The 15,950-nt window shown below is 45.6% G+C and overlaps 1 protein-coding gene across 5 annotated transcripts in view; it reads right to left on the bottom strand.

Moving 5' to 3' along the window:
• Positions 1–15,328, bottom strand: part of SUSD2 (sushi domain containing 2) — a 314,471-nt gene extending 299,143 nt beyond the window's left edge. For all 5 annotated transcript variants that reach the window (XM_068246340.1, XM_068246356.1, XM_068246346.1 and 2 more), the window contains exon 1: positions 15,174–15,328. In XM_068246340.1, the coding sequence (XP_068102441.1) occupies positions 15,174–15,240 (67 nt within the window). In that variant the 5' untranslated portion in view covers positions 15,241–15,328. The remainder of the gene's footprint in view (positions 1–15,173) is intronic.
• Positions 15,329–15,950: the final 622 nt, after the last annotated feature.

Raw genomic sequence — 15,950 nt, 5'->3', positions numbered from 1 at the left:
TAGAGATGAGTTCATGGTTGACTCTATAACTGCAACGTACAAGGTGCTAAGTCCTTTGGCAGCAAATAAGTCCAAATCATCACCCCTCCACCATCATGCTTGACACTAGGCATGAGGTGTTTGTGCTGCTATAGTGTGTCACAAAATGTGAGGATGTGAATTCTGGCCAAACATTTTGACTTTGATCTCATCTGTCCAAAGAACATTGTTACAGGCATGTTGTGGTTTGTTCAGATGCAGATTTTTAAACCTAATGCTGCCATGTTCTTTTTAGAGATGATTTCTCCTGGCAGTGGAAACCCTTCCAGACAACCCATACTTTTTATTATTTTCTTAAATGTATTGTCATTAACTTTAATATGTAACATGCTAACAAGGGTCTGTGAAGTCAGAGAAGCTCTTGGTTTTTTTTTTCTACAATTTCTCTAATCATTGTATGGCATGACTTTGGGGTGAATTTTCTGGAATGGGTAGATTTGGCAGCTGTCTTGAGTATTTGCCAATTTTAAATAATTGTGCTCACTGTAAAACAATTGACTTCAGATTGTTTGGACACTGCCTTATAACCCTTCCAGATTGACAGGCAACAACAACTCCTTCTCTAAGATCATTTCTGATGTCTTTACTCCTTGGCATTGTAATAACACATACTTGAGTGCTCCAGTCCAGACCAGCAAACTGTCAAAACTTACTTCCTGGCGGTATGATTATTTCCAGATTTTTTTTTCAAAAGTGGTGCAATTTTTTACACAAGCTTTCAGACCCTAAAAATCATACCGCTTGATAGATCTGCGACAGCCCTGCACGTTCCACACCTCCGATATATCCAACTCTGGTTTACTGCTCTGAGCTGAGGATTTCCGTCTCGAGCCTGACTCGGGGTTACCGCTAAGGAGGTTAACGGAGGTGGTCATACTTCTTGATGATCAATGAATCAAGTACATTTAATTAGCAGCACTATCTTCATTCCTGTGCAAGTGGTAAGGGTATCTTTCACATACTACGACTAAGGACCCGGTAGGGTCAGAAATGCTTCAGCTTGCATGCTGCCATGCTTTTTGCTATTTTCTACTGATGTTTCAATAAAGTGATCTCCATTTTTTTTCATGGAAGGAGTGCGGATATATTGTGCATGCGTCACATGCTACTTCTGCATTTTGGCTAAGTGTCCTTTTACACTTAATCAGTTGTTGTCAGTTATGACTGAATGGACAACTGATGTACAAGGTAATGTCTATGTTTCTCTATGGCTCAGTTCACATTGTACCCATTTTAACTGAAAGCTTTTTCAATGAGCATTATTATAGAAAGTTTAAACTCATGAGTGTAAAAAGAGGTCCTAAAGGGACACTTAAGTCAAACAAAAAAATGAGTTTTACTCACCTAGGGTTTCCAATAGCCCCCTGCAGCTGTCCGGTGCCCTCGCCGTCTCCCTCCGATCCTCCTGGCCCCGCCGGCAGCCACTTCCTGTTTCGGTGACAGGAGCTGACAGGCTGGGGACGCGAGTGATTCTTCGCGTTCCCAGACACATTAGCACCCTCTATGCTGCTATATGGTATATGATATATGCTATAGCAGCATAGATGGCCCTATTGTGGCCAGGAACGCGAAGAATCACTCGCGTCCCCAGCCTGTCAGCTCCTGTCACCGAAACAGGAAGTGGCTGCCGGCGGGGCCAGGAGGATCGGAGGGAGACGGCGAGGGCACCGGACAACTGCAGGGGGCTATTGGAAGCCCCAGTTGAGTAAAACTCATTTTTTTTTTACTTAAGTGCCCCTTTAAGGTGCCCACTAATGATCCAATGTTTTTTGTCCAATCTTACCATTTCTTTACAATAATATGAGGGACTATCTAAAGTATCCATCCAAAGCATATTCAACCCATTTACTCTTCTATTACGTAGGCTTGGTAAGATTGTACAAATAAGATTGAACCATTAGTGGGCACCATTATGCTCTTAATACACAATGAATTTTTTGGCAAATTTACTTTGCCGAACGATTTTCCAGTCCTATTTCTGATCGATTTGCATTCACTTCTATGAGAAAGTCGATCAGAAAATCGATCAAAATCAGATCGGACCTGTTAGAAATGATCTATAGAGCCACCTATCTGCCGAAAACCCTCATGGTGTATTCCCAGCATCAGTCTTTGATAAATAAATAAAGATACAGCGTATGATGTCATGTGTTACTGTTTATTTGAGGTTGTAGTTACTTACTTTTAAGGCCTGCTAAGGAATAGGGGATTTTATTTTATGTACTGATACACAAAACTGCAGAATTGAAAAATAGTGTACGTCCCTTTTCTCATGACTACTTAAAGCACACCTGGACTATGCTTAAATCTGTATCCTTTTTACTCACCTGGGGCTTTTTCCAGCCCCCCGTAGTCCGTGAAGTCCCTTGGCATCCTCTGGGTCCCCTGTGTTCTCCCGCTGGTTACTCCATTAGATGTGCAACTCGAAAGCAAGTTGCAGCCTAGTCCACTAGTGTTGAGCCGAAATTTGCATAATTTCATGTTTCTGTAATTACGGATGCTTCTCATACTTACACATGGACAGGGGGGGGGGGGGGCCTGAGCAGGCTACACGGGGGAGCTGGAGACACATGGGGGGTCAGAGGAGGCAAAGCAGGGAACACTAGAGGCAAATCAGGGGACAGAGGAGACAAAACGGTGGACACAAGAGGCAAAATGAGGGACAGAGGAGGCAAAACGGTGGACACAAGAGGCAAAATGGGGGACAGAGGAGGCAAAATGAAGGACAGAAGGGGACACAGGAGGACACAATAATTGGGGGAGAAAATCTACAAGATGCTCGTGGACTATGGACGCACCAGGTTTAGTTTATATATTTTTTCCGTGGTTTTTGCTCTCTAAACCTACATGCATCTTATATTTCAGAGAGCGTCTTAAATGCCGAAAAATATGGTAAGTAAAAAGCTACAGATTTTAGCACAACTCAGGTGTCCTTAAAAAGGAAACCAAAATCATTTTTGTTTTCATTTTACGTCATTTTGTTCAAACATTGACCTTTTCATTCATGTGTTTTTACAGTGCGTGAACTCAAATAACTGCAGGTGAATAAATATATTAACCTAGATAAACCATTGCGTAATCTGCGTGCTCCATGGGTGATGATGGGAAACATTTTCAAGTTTCCTAACCTCTGCTCTGGGTGGTTTAATGTTGTCAGGCAGATAATCGCTTCATGAAACCAGCTTTGCAGTTCCTGAAGGAGTCTCAGTATTGGGATTATCAAAAAAGAGAAATGTGAGAGCTGAATTTATATTTAAAATTAAAGGTGCTGCATTGCAATTTTTATTCTTGCTTCAATTCTGTGTTGTAACAAACATTACCGGTAAGGTAATCTTCACATTTCAGTAAAGGTGCATACACACACAAGTACTGTTGCCCACAGGGACTGGAACTGCATCCCACAGTCGACAGTTTGGGGCTAAATGCGATACAGACACGTCTTTAGCCTACAGGCTAGCATGGGGTCCTGTTATTACAGAATGAGCAGGACAGAGGGTGGGGACATTGTTTATCAGTGATGTCATCAGCCATGTAAAATCTTTATCTGGTATTAGAAGCAATACAGGCTTATTAAAACCACAGTAAGAATCATACTTAAGCATGTAATAAGTAAAAACTGAAGTGAGAAAACGTTATGTGTTAGCAATATAGACCAATGAAATTCACCCTCCCACAAGAATTACATAGAGTTTTGAGCAACAAAGATTTTTGCAGTCACATAGCAGTGACATGCCTAAAATACCAATGACAGGCAAACATCAATAACATACAAATAATACCAGCAACAGGCATATGTAAGAATCTATACGTTGGTTGCTATTGGAAACAACACTACACCTTTGTTCGGCACCATATCACTGGAAGTGTGATAACTCGACTCTCATCACAGCAACAGCATAGGAGATAGAACTTCTTAGGCGACCTCAAAGTTTAGGAGTTTATTCAGTAAACAGATCTCTACATGTTGTTACATCTTAGCGTAGCAATTGTTCGTTAGTAAGTGCTCTTTGCGTTACAGCTCTTGGTTCCATTGCATGGCAACCAGGTTTTCTCTTATGTTACATCTATACTTATGTTACATCTACACTACGTAGCCCGTAGGCCTATATGCAGCATACAGTTAGATAAGATGACAATACATTACAAAAAGATTAAAGGGTGGAAGTCATCAGCCAGACATCAGAAGAAGCAGCAGTAGTCAGAAGTGGCTCTCTGGAGCCCGTCGGCTGCTTTAATACCGACCACTAAAGAGTTAAATGTGACATCATCTGAGCAGAGACGTATCAATAACTCATTGCCTGCTATTGGCTGAAAAAACCTCGTGATATAATGACAGGCACGGTCTTTACTGCGCATGCACGCAACTATCACCTAGTTCTCTAGTTCTAAGAAGAGCATTATTTTATTTATGTACTGGACTCTTGTTTTCCTTCACGAAATATGCAAACACTCGATGTTTACAGAAAAGACTGCCTCAATGTCTGCCCATCGGGCCTAGATAAACTCTTTAACCTTGGCTGGTTTTGTGTAAGACACAAAACCATGTTCCAGTGTTTCTAGAAATGCTGCTTAAAGGGAGACTCTGCAAATCAAGTCCTTTAACTAAACTCAGTTAAAGTAACTGAGGCCTACGAATTCAATCATATAATCCTTAAATTCTAACAGCATATAATGTCTACAACAGCAAAATATTAACAATGTACAGCTATTAATTACAACAACCATATATCGTTCTTTCCACCCTATGAGACTCTCCCCCGTCCTCGTGTCTCCGCTCCTCCTTGTGTGTTTTCTCTCCCCACCCCCCATTGTGTGTCTCCTGCACCCACATGTATAATTAGCAATGTTAAGAGCATGTCTCACCTATTCCATGGCTCCCTCGATGATGCTAGACCTCTCCTCTCTGGCACGGCTCCCCTAGTGTTGGCTTCTGGCGATCACGTCATCACCTAACGTCGACACTAGGGGAGCAGTGCAGGAGAAGAGAGGTCTGCAATCACCGAGGGAGCCATGGAATAGGTGAGACATGCTCCCAACACTGCTAATTATACATGGGGGAGCAGAGACCCACAGGAGTGGAGGAGGGAGTGGAGACACAGGGGGTGAGCAGGAGACACAGGGGGAGACACTGGGGACAGAGGGGGGACACACGGGAGACAGAAGGGGTCACATGGGGACACAGGAGTACACAATAATTTGGGGAGGACATCTGCAAGACGCTCCTGGAATCTGGACACACCAGGTTTAATATATATTTATTTTCCCTGGTTTTTGCCCTCTAAACCTAGCTGTGTCTTACATTCCAGAGCATCTTGTACGGCAGAAAATACGGTATTACAGTAACTGCATGCACTTATTACCAGTACACATCAATGGGCTTCAGATATCAGCATGGGAAGCATAAGAAAAATTCTACTAACAAGCAAATACTCTATTGCAATGCAGATATCTTAGTGACAGGGAGATTCTACTGTCAGGGGGGAGAGATGACGGATCACTGCAGTTGGCTACTGCTGTGATTGTTCATCCGTGGGGGAGGGGGGGGCGGACTAATTGGCTTAAAGGGAACATGCTTTCTTTCACCAATTAGTACTGCAGCTGAAAGTGGCGGGGGGGGGGGGGGGGGCACGCACAGGAGTGTGTCTGTTCGTGCACAGCTGTGAAAATGTGCAAAATCATATATATATGTCCTCACGGCTTTGACGAAGTCACAGAGGACGTAGTTATAATTTAGTGTTGGGATAAGCGGTTAATGTTACAAGGTCTCAGGTGTGAATGGGGAGCAGGTGTATTACATTTGGTGTTACTCTCTTAAAAAATGTATTACTGTTCTAGATTAAGACATCTTAGACCTGAGTTAACCAACCCTATCCTCAAGGCCCACCAACAGTACCTGTTTTGCAGAAAACCACAAACAAGCACAGGTGAGGTAATTAGTGTCTCAGCAGAGCTGATTAACTACCTCTGTGGATTTCCACAAAACATGCATTGTTGGTGGGTCTTGAGGACAGGGTTGGGGAACACTGGCCTAGACTATAGGAAGATTGCCAACACCCTGAAGCTAAGCTGCAGTATGGTGGCCAAGATCATACTGTGGTTTAACAGAAAAGGTTCCACTCGAATAAACCTTGCCAAGGTCAACTAAAGAAGTTGAGTTCATGCTCAGCATCTTAGAGGCTGTCTTATGTTAATAGGTGAATGAGTGCTCAGACTTTACACTATCAAATCGGTCTGCATGGCTGTCATCCCAGAAGGAAATCTGAAGATGATGCAAAAGAAAGCCCACAAGCAGTTTGCTGAACACAAACTATACACTGGTGTATAGCTGGTATAGCTGCTATACACCAGCGGTTCTGGATGCTTGTCGGGCTTACAGGGGCAAAAAGGGATAATTTGCATATTCGGTAGTGGTGCATTATGGGTAACCACAAATGTTAACTTATAGCTGAATTATTGCAAATTTCCTTCTGTTTTAAGAAGGCTAATTTCACCAAGCATTGCTTATTAGTAGGAGGGCTTTCCAGTCTATTTTATCCCCCCTATACATTCCTAGTGGTTTGGGTTACCCTGAGCTGCTTGGTTACTCTGTTGTACTTGTCGTCCAAGCCGTTCCCATATAGCCATATCAATCCCTGCCATGTACTGATGAGGGCCAAAAGCCCAAAACAGGTTGTCTACATGTGGGGTTGGTATAGCTGTGTAATATTTAAAGCTATAGGCTTGCTATACACCAGTGGTTCTGGATGCTTGCCTGGCTTACAGAGGTGAAAAGGGATAATTTGTATATTCAGTAGTGGTGCATTGTGGGTAACCACAAACGTTCACTTATAGCTGAATTATTGCAAATTTCCTTCTGTTTTAAGAAGGTAAACTACACCAAGCATTGCTTATTAGTACGAGGGCTTTTCGGTCTCTTTTATCCCCTGTACATTCCTAGTGGTTTGGGTCACCCCGAGCTGCTTGGTTACTCTGAAGACAAGCAGACTAAGGAAATTAATGATTGGAACCAGGGCCGTGCAGAGGGTCCTTAAGTGGGGGGTGCTCAAATTTAAAAAAGGGGCCTGGCAATGCCTTCCCCAACATGCCTCCCCACCTCGTTTTTGGCTAGGGGGTATTGATTGTCATGCTGCTGAATGCAGATGCTGGGTGCCATGTGGGTTGTGGCTATGGTTGGGTATCGAGTTTCATGCGGGTGTTGATTGCAAATACTTAGTGCCATGTAAGATCTGGGTGCATGTACTGAAAGTCATGTGGGTGCTGGGTGCAGGTACTGGATGTGACATGGGTGCGAATACTTGGTGCCATGCCTGTACTGGGTACTGGCTATGGGTGGGCTTTGGGCATCACATGGGTTTTGAATGCAGGTACTTTGGGTGCGGGTACGGGTTAAGTAGGTGCTTGGTGCAGATAGCGGGGGCCATGTGGAAGCTGTGTGCAGGTGTGAGTACTGGGTGCAATTTTAGGTCTGGGTGCAGATACTTGGGGCTTGATTCACTAACCGGCACTAAGTGTTAGCAAGTTAGCAGTAAAGTCTGTATCAAGCTGCTTTTGGTACCAAGGTCCAGTTTGTATTGGGTGTTTATTTGCAGTGGGTGCTATGCAGTATTGGGTGCTGAATAAGTAGCAGATGGTGATAAACAATAGTGGGTGCCATGTGAGTGCTAATTGGTACAGGAAGCCATGTGAGTGTTGGACATGAGTGAGTAGGGAGTGCCATGTGTGGTCTGGATATGTGACATGGGAGAGTACTGTGTCTCATATGGGTTCGGACCAAGGATGGGTACTGGGTGCTATTTGGGTGCTGGCCATGGATGGGTGCATATAATGGCTTTGGAACTTGGTGACGTTTGAGTACTGTGCCATGTGTGTGTTGATTATAGGGTTATGTGGGTCTTAGGTGCAAATACTGAGTGCCAAGTGGGTATTGGGAGTGAGTACATGGTGACATATGGGTGATGGGTGCTGGCTAGTGGGGTATTTGTTGTCATGTGGGTGCTAAAGGCAGATGCTCAGTGCCATGTGGGTTCTGGGTGCTGGCACAGGGTGTCATGTGGATTCTGGCTGTATGGGTGTGTATCAACCATCATATAGGTGTTGATTGCAGGTACTCAGTCCCTTGCAAGTTCTGGGTTCAAGTACTGGATGTCATATGTGAGTGCTTGGTGTGGGCGCTGGGCACCAAGTGGAGGCTTAGTGCAACTGGAACTACTGCAGATGAAACATGTGGGTGTTGGGTGCAGGTACTGGGTATCACATAGGTTCAAATACTTGGTGCCATGCCTGGGTGTTAGCTATGGTTGGGCATTGTGTCATGTGGGTTCTGAGTGCAGGTACTTTGGGTGCTAGTACTAGTTATGTGGGTGCAGATAGTGGGTGCCATGTGGAGGCTGTGTGCAGGTGTGAGTAGTGAGTGCATGTTGGGACTGGGTGCAAGTACTGTGCCATGTGGGTGTGAGTACTGGGTGCCAGCTATAGGGTGAAGGGGTGCAGGTATTGGGTGTCATGTGGCTGTTTGATGCAAGTACTAAGTGCCATACTGAGGCAGGATGTGGGTATTGGGTGCAGGGTGCTCGGTGCAAGTACTGGGTGCTTGCTATAGTAGGGGTTACTGGTTGAGTGTAATGTATGTGGGAGCTGAATATAGGTGGGATTGTTGTGGGTGCGAGGGGTGGAAGATCACTGTGGGTACTGCTATGAATGGCATAGTTGCTGCTAGGGGAGGTAGAGGTCAGTGTGGTTGCTGGCGAAAGGGTAGGTCAGTGTTGGTTGCTGGGGGGAGAAGTAACTGTGGGTGCTGTGGAAGGTAGAGGTCAGTATGGGTGCTGGAGGAAAGGAAGGTCACTGTGGGTCCATTGGGGGAGATCACTGCGGGTCTTGGGAGGTAGAGGTAATTGTGGGTGCAGGGGGTGGGAGGTCACTATGGGGGCTGCTATGAATGGCATAGTTGCTGCTAAGGGAGGTAGAGGTCAGTGTGGGTGCTGGGGGAAGGGTAGGCTACTGTGGGTGCTGTGGAAGGAAGAGATCAGTATGGGTGCTGGAGGAAGGGGAGGTCACTGTGGGTGCTGGGAGAAGTCAGTGTGGTTACTGGAGGAAGGAGTGGATGCTGGGTGTTGGGAGAGGCCACTGTGGGAGCTGGCAATGGGAGAGGTCACTGTGGGTGCTGCTTTTGGGATTGGACGTCCCTGTGGGTGCTGCAGGGGACAGGAGGGTAGCCACTGGGGGAGGGAAAAATCACTGTGGGTGCTGGGAAGGGAGAGGTCACTGTGGGTGCTAGATGGAGGGAAAGGTCACTGTGGGTGCTGGGTAGGAAGAGGTCACTGTGGGTGCTAGATGGAGGGAAAGGTCACTGTGGGTGCTGTGTAGGGGAGAGGTCACTGTGGGTGAAAGGTGAAGGGAGATGTCACTGTGGGTACTGGGGAGGGAGAGGTCAGTATGGGTCCTAGGTGGTGGGAGAGGTCACTGTGATTGCTAGGTGAAAGGAGATGTTACTGTGGGTACTGGGGAGGGAGAGGTCAGTATGGATCCTAAGTGGAGGGAGAGGTCACTGGGTACTAGGTGGAGAGAGAGGTCACTATGGGCACTGGGGAGGGAGAAGTCACTATGGGTCCTAGGTGGAGGGAGAGGTCACTGGGTACTAGGTGGAGGGAGAGGCCACTGGGTCCTAGGTGTAAGGAGAGGCAGGGCCGGGCCGAGGCATAGGCTGGAGAGGCTCCAGCCTCAGGGCGCAGTGTAGGAGGGGGCGCACAATTCATTCAGCTGTCATTCCTAATTGTGTTTGAAGCAGAAAGAAATAAGAAAAGGGGATACATAGCAGTGACTGCAAGCCAGATAACTAGATATTAAGGTGTTGGGGAGGTTGTGGGCCCTGTGGCCCTCTTAGTCTAATAGCAATCAGTGTGTGACAGCTGGGGTGGAAGGGATGGAGGGGCGCACTTTGGTGTCTCAGCCTTGGGTGCTGGAGGACCTTGTCCCAGCTCTGAGGAGAGGTCACTGTGAGTGCTAGGGGAGGGAGTGGTCACTGGGTACTAGATGGAGGGAGAGGTCACTATGGGTACTGGGGGTGGAGAGGTCAATATGGGTACTAGGTGGAGGGAGAGGTCACTATGGGTGCTGGGGGAGGGAGAGGTCAGTATGGGTCCTAGGTGGAGGTAGAGGTCACTGTGGGTGCTAGGTGAAGGGAGATGTCACTGTGGGTACTGGGGAGGGAGAGGTCAGTATGGGTCCTAGGTGGAGGGAGAGGTCACTGGGTACTAGGTGGAGGGAGTGGTCACTATGGGTACTGGGGAGGGAGAGGTCAATATGGATCCTAGGTGGAGGGAGAGGTCACTGGGTCCTAGGTGGAGGGAGAGGTCACTGTGAGTGCTGGGGGAGGGAGTGGTCACTGGGTACTAGGGGGAGGGAGAGGTCACTATGGGTACTGGGAAGGGAAAGGTCAATATGGGTATTAGGTGGAGGGAGAGGTCACTATGGGTGCTGGGGGAAGGAGAGGTCAGTATGGGTCCTAGGTGGAGGGAGAGGTCAGTATGCCACACTAGGATTTCTGTCTGGGCCTCTTCACTTAAAAGTGTCCCAGGCGGGGGCGGAGCTTCCCGCGGGTGGGCGGGGCTTATCGCGGCCGGGGGCGGAGCTTATTTTGCGCGGCGAGAGGGGCTTTTTTTTTGAAGATTTTAAAAAGGGGGGTGCCTGGGCACCCAGAGCACCCCCCTGTGCACGTGCCTGATTGGAACCATGTTCTGGGGTCTGACGGGACCAAGATAAACTTGTTTTGTTCAGGTGGTATCAAGCATGTGTTATGGCAACCAGGTCAGGAGTATAAAGATAAGTGTGTCTTGCCTATTGTCAAGCATGGTGATAGGCATGTCATGGTTTAGGACTGCATTAGTGCTGCCTGCACTGGGAAGCTACAATTCATTGAGGGAACTATGAATGCCAACATGTACTGTGACATACTGAAGCAGAGCATGATCCCCTCCCTTTGTAACTGGGCCACAGGGCAGTATTCCAACATGATAACTACCCCAAACACACCTCCAAGACTACCAATGAGGGTAAAGATGCTGGACTGGCCAAGCAAGTCTCCAAACCTAAACTCTATTGAGCATCTATAGGGCATTCTGAAATGTAAGGTGAAGAAGCGCAAGGTCACTTACATCCTCCAACTTCATCATGGAGAAGTGGAAGAGGATTCCAGGGGCAACCTGTAAAGCTCTAGTGAACGCCATGCCCAAAAAAGTTAAGACAGTGCAAGAAAATAATGGTAGGCACACAAAATATTGACACTTTAGGCACAATTTTGACATTGTTCACTTAGGGGTGTCCCACTTTAGTTGCCAGTGGTTTATACTTTAATAGTGTGTGTTGAGTTATTTTGATGGGACAGCAAATTTACACAAGCTGTACACTGACAACGTTACATTGTATCAAAGTGTTATATCTTCATGCCAGTTTCAAACTGCTAACCTGTGGTATCAGTGTGGCGCGATCGGCTGACCTCACCACAACGCCAGAAAAGTCTTTAAACTCCTTGGCGGTCTGATTCTTTCCAGATATTAGGGTCTAAAAGCGGTGCAATTTTTTTCATTCTTTCAGACCCTAAAACCTGAAAAAAATCATTCTGGCAGGGAGATCTGCAGCAAAAAAAAGAAAAGAAAAAGTACCTTCCTGGGCTCCTGTGCTGCAGTTTTCTCTTTGCCCACAAGATGGCGCTAATATACATATAAACGAACTTCTCTATATTTCTCTAATATAGATAAGTTCGTTTTCAATATTAGCCCCGCCCCCGATGACGTCATGCTGCCACCACCGCTCTGCTGCCACCACCACGGCTCCGCTGCTCCAACTGGCTGCCGGGTCCCTGGAAGAAAAGCGGGGACATAGGGGATCCCGGCGGCCAGGGAAAGACCCCACACTGTCGGGGAGAGAGGCTGGAGTACCGCTGCGCAGCGAGATCGCGCGCGGGACTCCACAACTACAAGTAAAGCTCTGCAATGCCTACCCCGACCTGAGCTCGAGATCACCGCTAATAGCTTATTTTTTCTACCCAGAGCTCAGGTCGGGAAAACCGGCAAGGAGGTTAAAGATAATTTTGACAATTAACTGTGGTAATAACTGTGGTAATTCCCATTCTGGCAGCAGGCCAAGCAGGAAGTGAGGCTCTGTAGCGCTCTCTTCCTGTGGCCGAAATAATAATTGCGCAAGAGTTTATTGAAAAAAATACGCTTCCATGCATGCACGCTGCAACGCGAATGCCACACAATTTTAAAAAATATGTGTTGCCACAGATTTTGCCACACATCACCATGCATGCTGGCAGCACTGCACAGGTATGAAATGCCCCATAGACTTTCAATGGCGCAGCGTAACCCTTCGGCAAAACAGGGTAAGCAATGCGCCAGTGTGAAAGGGGTCTTAGGCTACATTTCCATTAAAAGCATGCGAATCGCACATGAATTTTCAGATGCGAAATTTGCATGCAAATGCAAAATAGTTTACACATATATGCACATGTTTACTGCAAAATTTGCATGTGCATTCACAAATTTTCCTTGGTGGCATTTTGACAAAGAGGGAAGTGCTCTTGCTATTATTGATTGCACATACGAAAACAGTAACACACACAAAAACATAAAAATCGCCTCACACACTATTTTCCTGCTTGTAACAGCATGATTGTCAGGGTATTTTGGATGCGATATTTGCTTCTTATGGAAACAGGCCCATAGCAATGCATTGTTGTGTGCTGAAAAATGCATAGATTTGCACCTAGTAGGAACAGGCCCTCAGTGTTGTTTCATGAAAAGATATAATAAAATATTTACAAAAATGTGAGAGGTGTATTCACTTTTTTGAGATACTGTAGATATAGGAAACATTTCTGATACCGAAACCAAAATAAGTGGGTATGCTCAATAATTAACAACATTCTACTGTATGCCACTACAGTGACTCTTTAACCACTTCAGCCTACGAGTGTTTTCACTACAAGGACGAAAGCAATTTTCCCTGTCACTGCGCCTCCCATTCATTCACCAATAACTTTATCACTACTTATCCCACCTAAATTATCTATATCTTGTTTTTTCGCCACAAATTAGGCTTTTTGTGGGTGATACTTGTTTACATTAATTACATTATTTTCAATGCATTTTTATAAAAATAAAAAAAAAGGAAAAAAACATTAAAAATACACAATTCCATCCCCTATAGTTTAAAAATAAGCAATACTACTATAAATAAAACCCACGCTTTGAAAGGGATTTATTTAATGAATTCTTTACTGAAAATGTGTTGTGACTGTTATATTACTTTTTTGCCACTAGATGGCGTTAAAAACACTATCCTGGGTTATCAGGAAGTGTTCAATTTTTTTTTATTTTTTTTACATTTCTTTGCTTCCTTATTATGAATGAACAAAGCCCCAAATCGGGGTCATGACCATTCATTCCAGGCACAGCAGTTGGCTCAGGGAATGCTTGTTCCCCTTCACCAATCGCCGCCACATAAATGCCGCTGGAAACGAGCAGCATGCATGCACTCATGTGGGCGAACCTGCCACAGCAATACTGGGCGTGAATACACGTCCAGATAGAGCACAGTGGCTCCACTTCATCCAGGTAGGATTAAGTGTTTAAGTGGAAGGCAGATAAGTAAAGGGCAGTAACTGGAAGCTAGATAAGTTGTAGGTAAAAAAATGACAGGCACATAAGTGGCAGGCAGACAACCAAATAAGTGAGAGGCTGCTGCAAAATTGGGAGGATGCCCTCTGAGGTTGATTCGCTAACGGGTATTGTGCTCGTCAGTGCGAGTTTGTGGTACTGGCAAGGTAGTGTCCGATCCCATGTTGCGCGTGATCGTTCTTAGTGCCGCACTATATACTTGTAGCACAACCATGATACTTCAATAGCGATGTTAAACTGATGCAGTAGCGGCCGCACTAGTGAAGTTCCACGGTCGCGCTGCAAGTATATCATGCAGCATTTACACTGATTGTGCGTAACTTGGGAGCACAGGCTACGCTGCCAAGACTGCGCGTAGCAAGTGGATGCTAAAATTAATTTGCACTGACGAGCGTCATACCCATTAGAGAATGAACCTCTATGCCCCTTTCCCTGCCCATTTAATCCTGGTTCTCTCTGTGCCTCTTTTCCTTAAATTACTACCTTCACCTCTACAAATGAGGCCCTCTCTTTGCCCCATCTCTTATAATTAATGCCTTCACCTGTGTAATTAGTATCCCACCCTCATTCCCATAACCTCTTCCCTGTAGTTACTATGCCCCTCTTGACTCTCCTCTCCATTCTGTGGTCTCACCATGCAGTAAGTGTACCTTCTGTGGCCCATCTCCTGTAGACGGTGTCCCTTTGTGTTCATCTGGTGGTCTGGTGGTCTTCCCAACTTTTTCTTTTTGTTCAACCAAATGACTCCCCCACCACAAACATACACATATGCTATATAATAATTCCCCTGGCCCTGCGGATGGGCTTTTTTTTATTAGTATTAACAAGAAAATCAGTAACCAGGCAAAATAGCTGCCATTGTTTGAAACATAAATTCAATTCAAGTTCAAGGGGCTCTGCTCCCTCAGTTTGTTATAAGGTATGTACTTCCTTTTACTGCCCTAGATCTGGTATGCAATTTTAAGTCTGCAAATCAGACACATATCACCCTTGCTAGGAAATCCACCTGCACCAGGCGTCCCCTGCTCTTCTTCATGTCATCTGTGTATCAAAAACGGTAAGATTGCTGTGCGCAGATAGTGCAGGTCAATGTTACCGGTATCTACACAAGTAGTGTACCATGCATTACGCAGATAGCGCAACTCATGTTATGCACACAGTATGTGTTACAGGAGCTACGCTGATGATGTGCATATAACGCGAGTTGCACTATGTGAGCAGTGAGTGCCCCTTTACTTGCATAAATACTGGCTTAGTGAATCAACCCCAGGGTGAGAAAGTGCCGTCACACAGTATCTGCAACAGAAAAAAAGTACTACTGTAGTAATTCATTCTGTCATTATGAAAAGGAATACAATATGGGTAAGTATTGCCAAGAGGAAAAGTTGCATCTCAGTACAGTGTAGTATAATGACACATCACATACATATATATATTTGGCTGGCAGTGCGGACTCACCTGAGACTTCATAGGCACAGTAAAACAGAGCAAGCACACCCAAAGTAAAGTGCAGTGATAAAAACATGATGGCCTTCCTCTCGCATCAGCTACCAGTCTGGACGAAGAAGGACCTGCGGAATCAGATGCTGAGTTGCCAGTAGGGTGAATGATGATGTCTATCACACAGCTGTTGCTGACTCACACATTGTAGCAGCCTCAGTGCTCTGCACTGTAAGGAGGAGCAAACAGTGACTCCCTAAAAAAAGAAAAAAGAAGGGAAGGCTGGAGTAGCTCAGCCCAGGCTCTGAAGTATTAGTGAGATCAGACTTTACACGGGGAGGCTGGCAGCTGTCCCAGGCAACAACTGGCAGCGTGAGAGAAGTTCCAGGTTTTATACTCTGCTGACAGGAAGCAATTCTACAGTACAGAGACCATTCTCTGTGTGAGTCAGGGACACAAAGCATAGGCTGGTAAACATCTGCAGAGACCAGGGATTTCATTTGGCTGCACCTCTCTCTCTCCACATGGCTAAAGTCCGTGACACTCCACAGAGGTCTGCCTATGTAACAACACAAACACATCTACACATGCTGCTGGTTCATTGTAATTAAGCCTAAAGAAGAGTCTCAATTTTAAAAAGATAAAGCACTGAAATAATTCTCACAAAATGCAGGAATGTATTATAAAAGAATGAATGATGGTTATACTGAACCAACATTTTCTGTAGCTGTGTACACATCATTAGTGTTGTAAATCAGTTATACAGCCAAATAGTTAATATGTCACCATCCTCTA

This window comes from Hyperolius riggenbachi, chromosome 1, assembly GCF_040937935.1.
Source record: "Hyperolius riggenbachi isolate aHypRig1 chromosome 1, aHypRig1.pri, whole genome shotgun sequence".
In the NCBI taxonomy this organism is placed as follows: Eukaryota; Metazoa; Chordata; class Amphibia; order Anura; family Hyperoliidae; genus Hyperolius; species Hyperolius riggenbachi.
The sequence above is the reverse complement of the archived record's forward strand: the minus strand, read 5'-3'. Positions and strand labels throughout refer to the sequence as shown.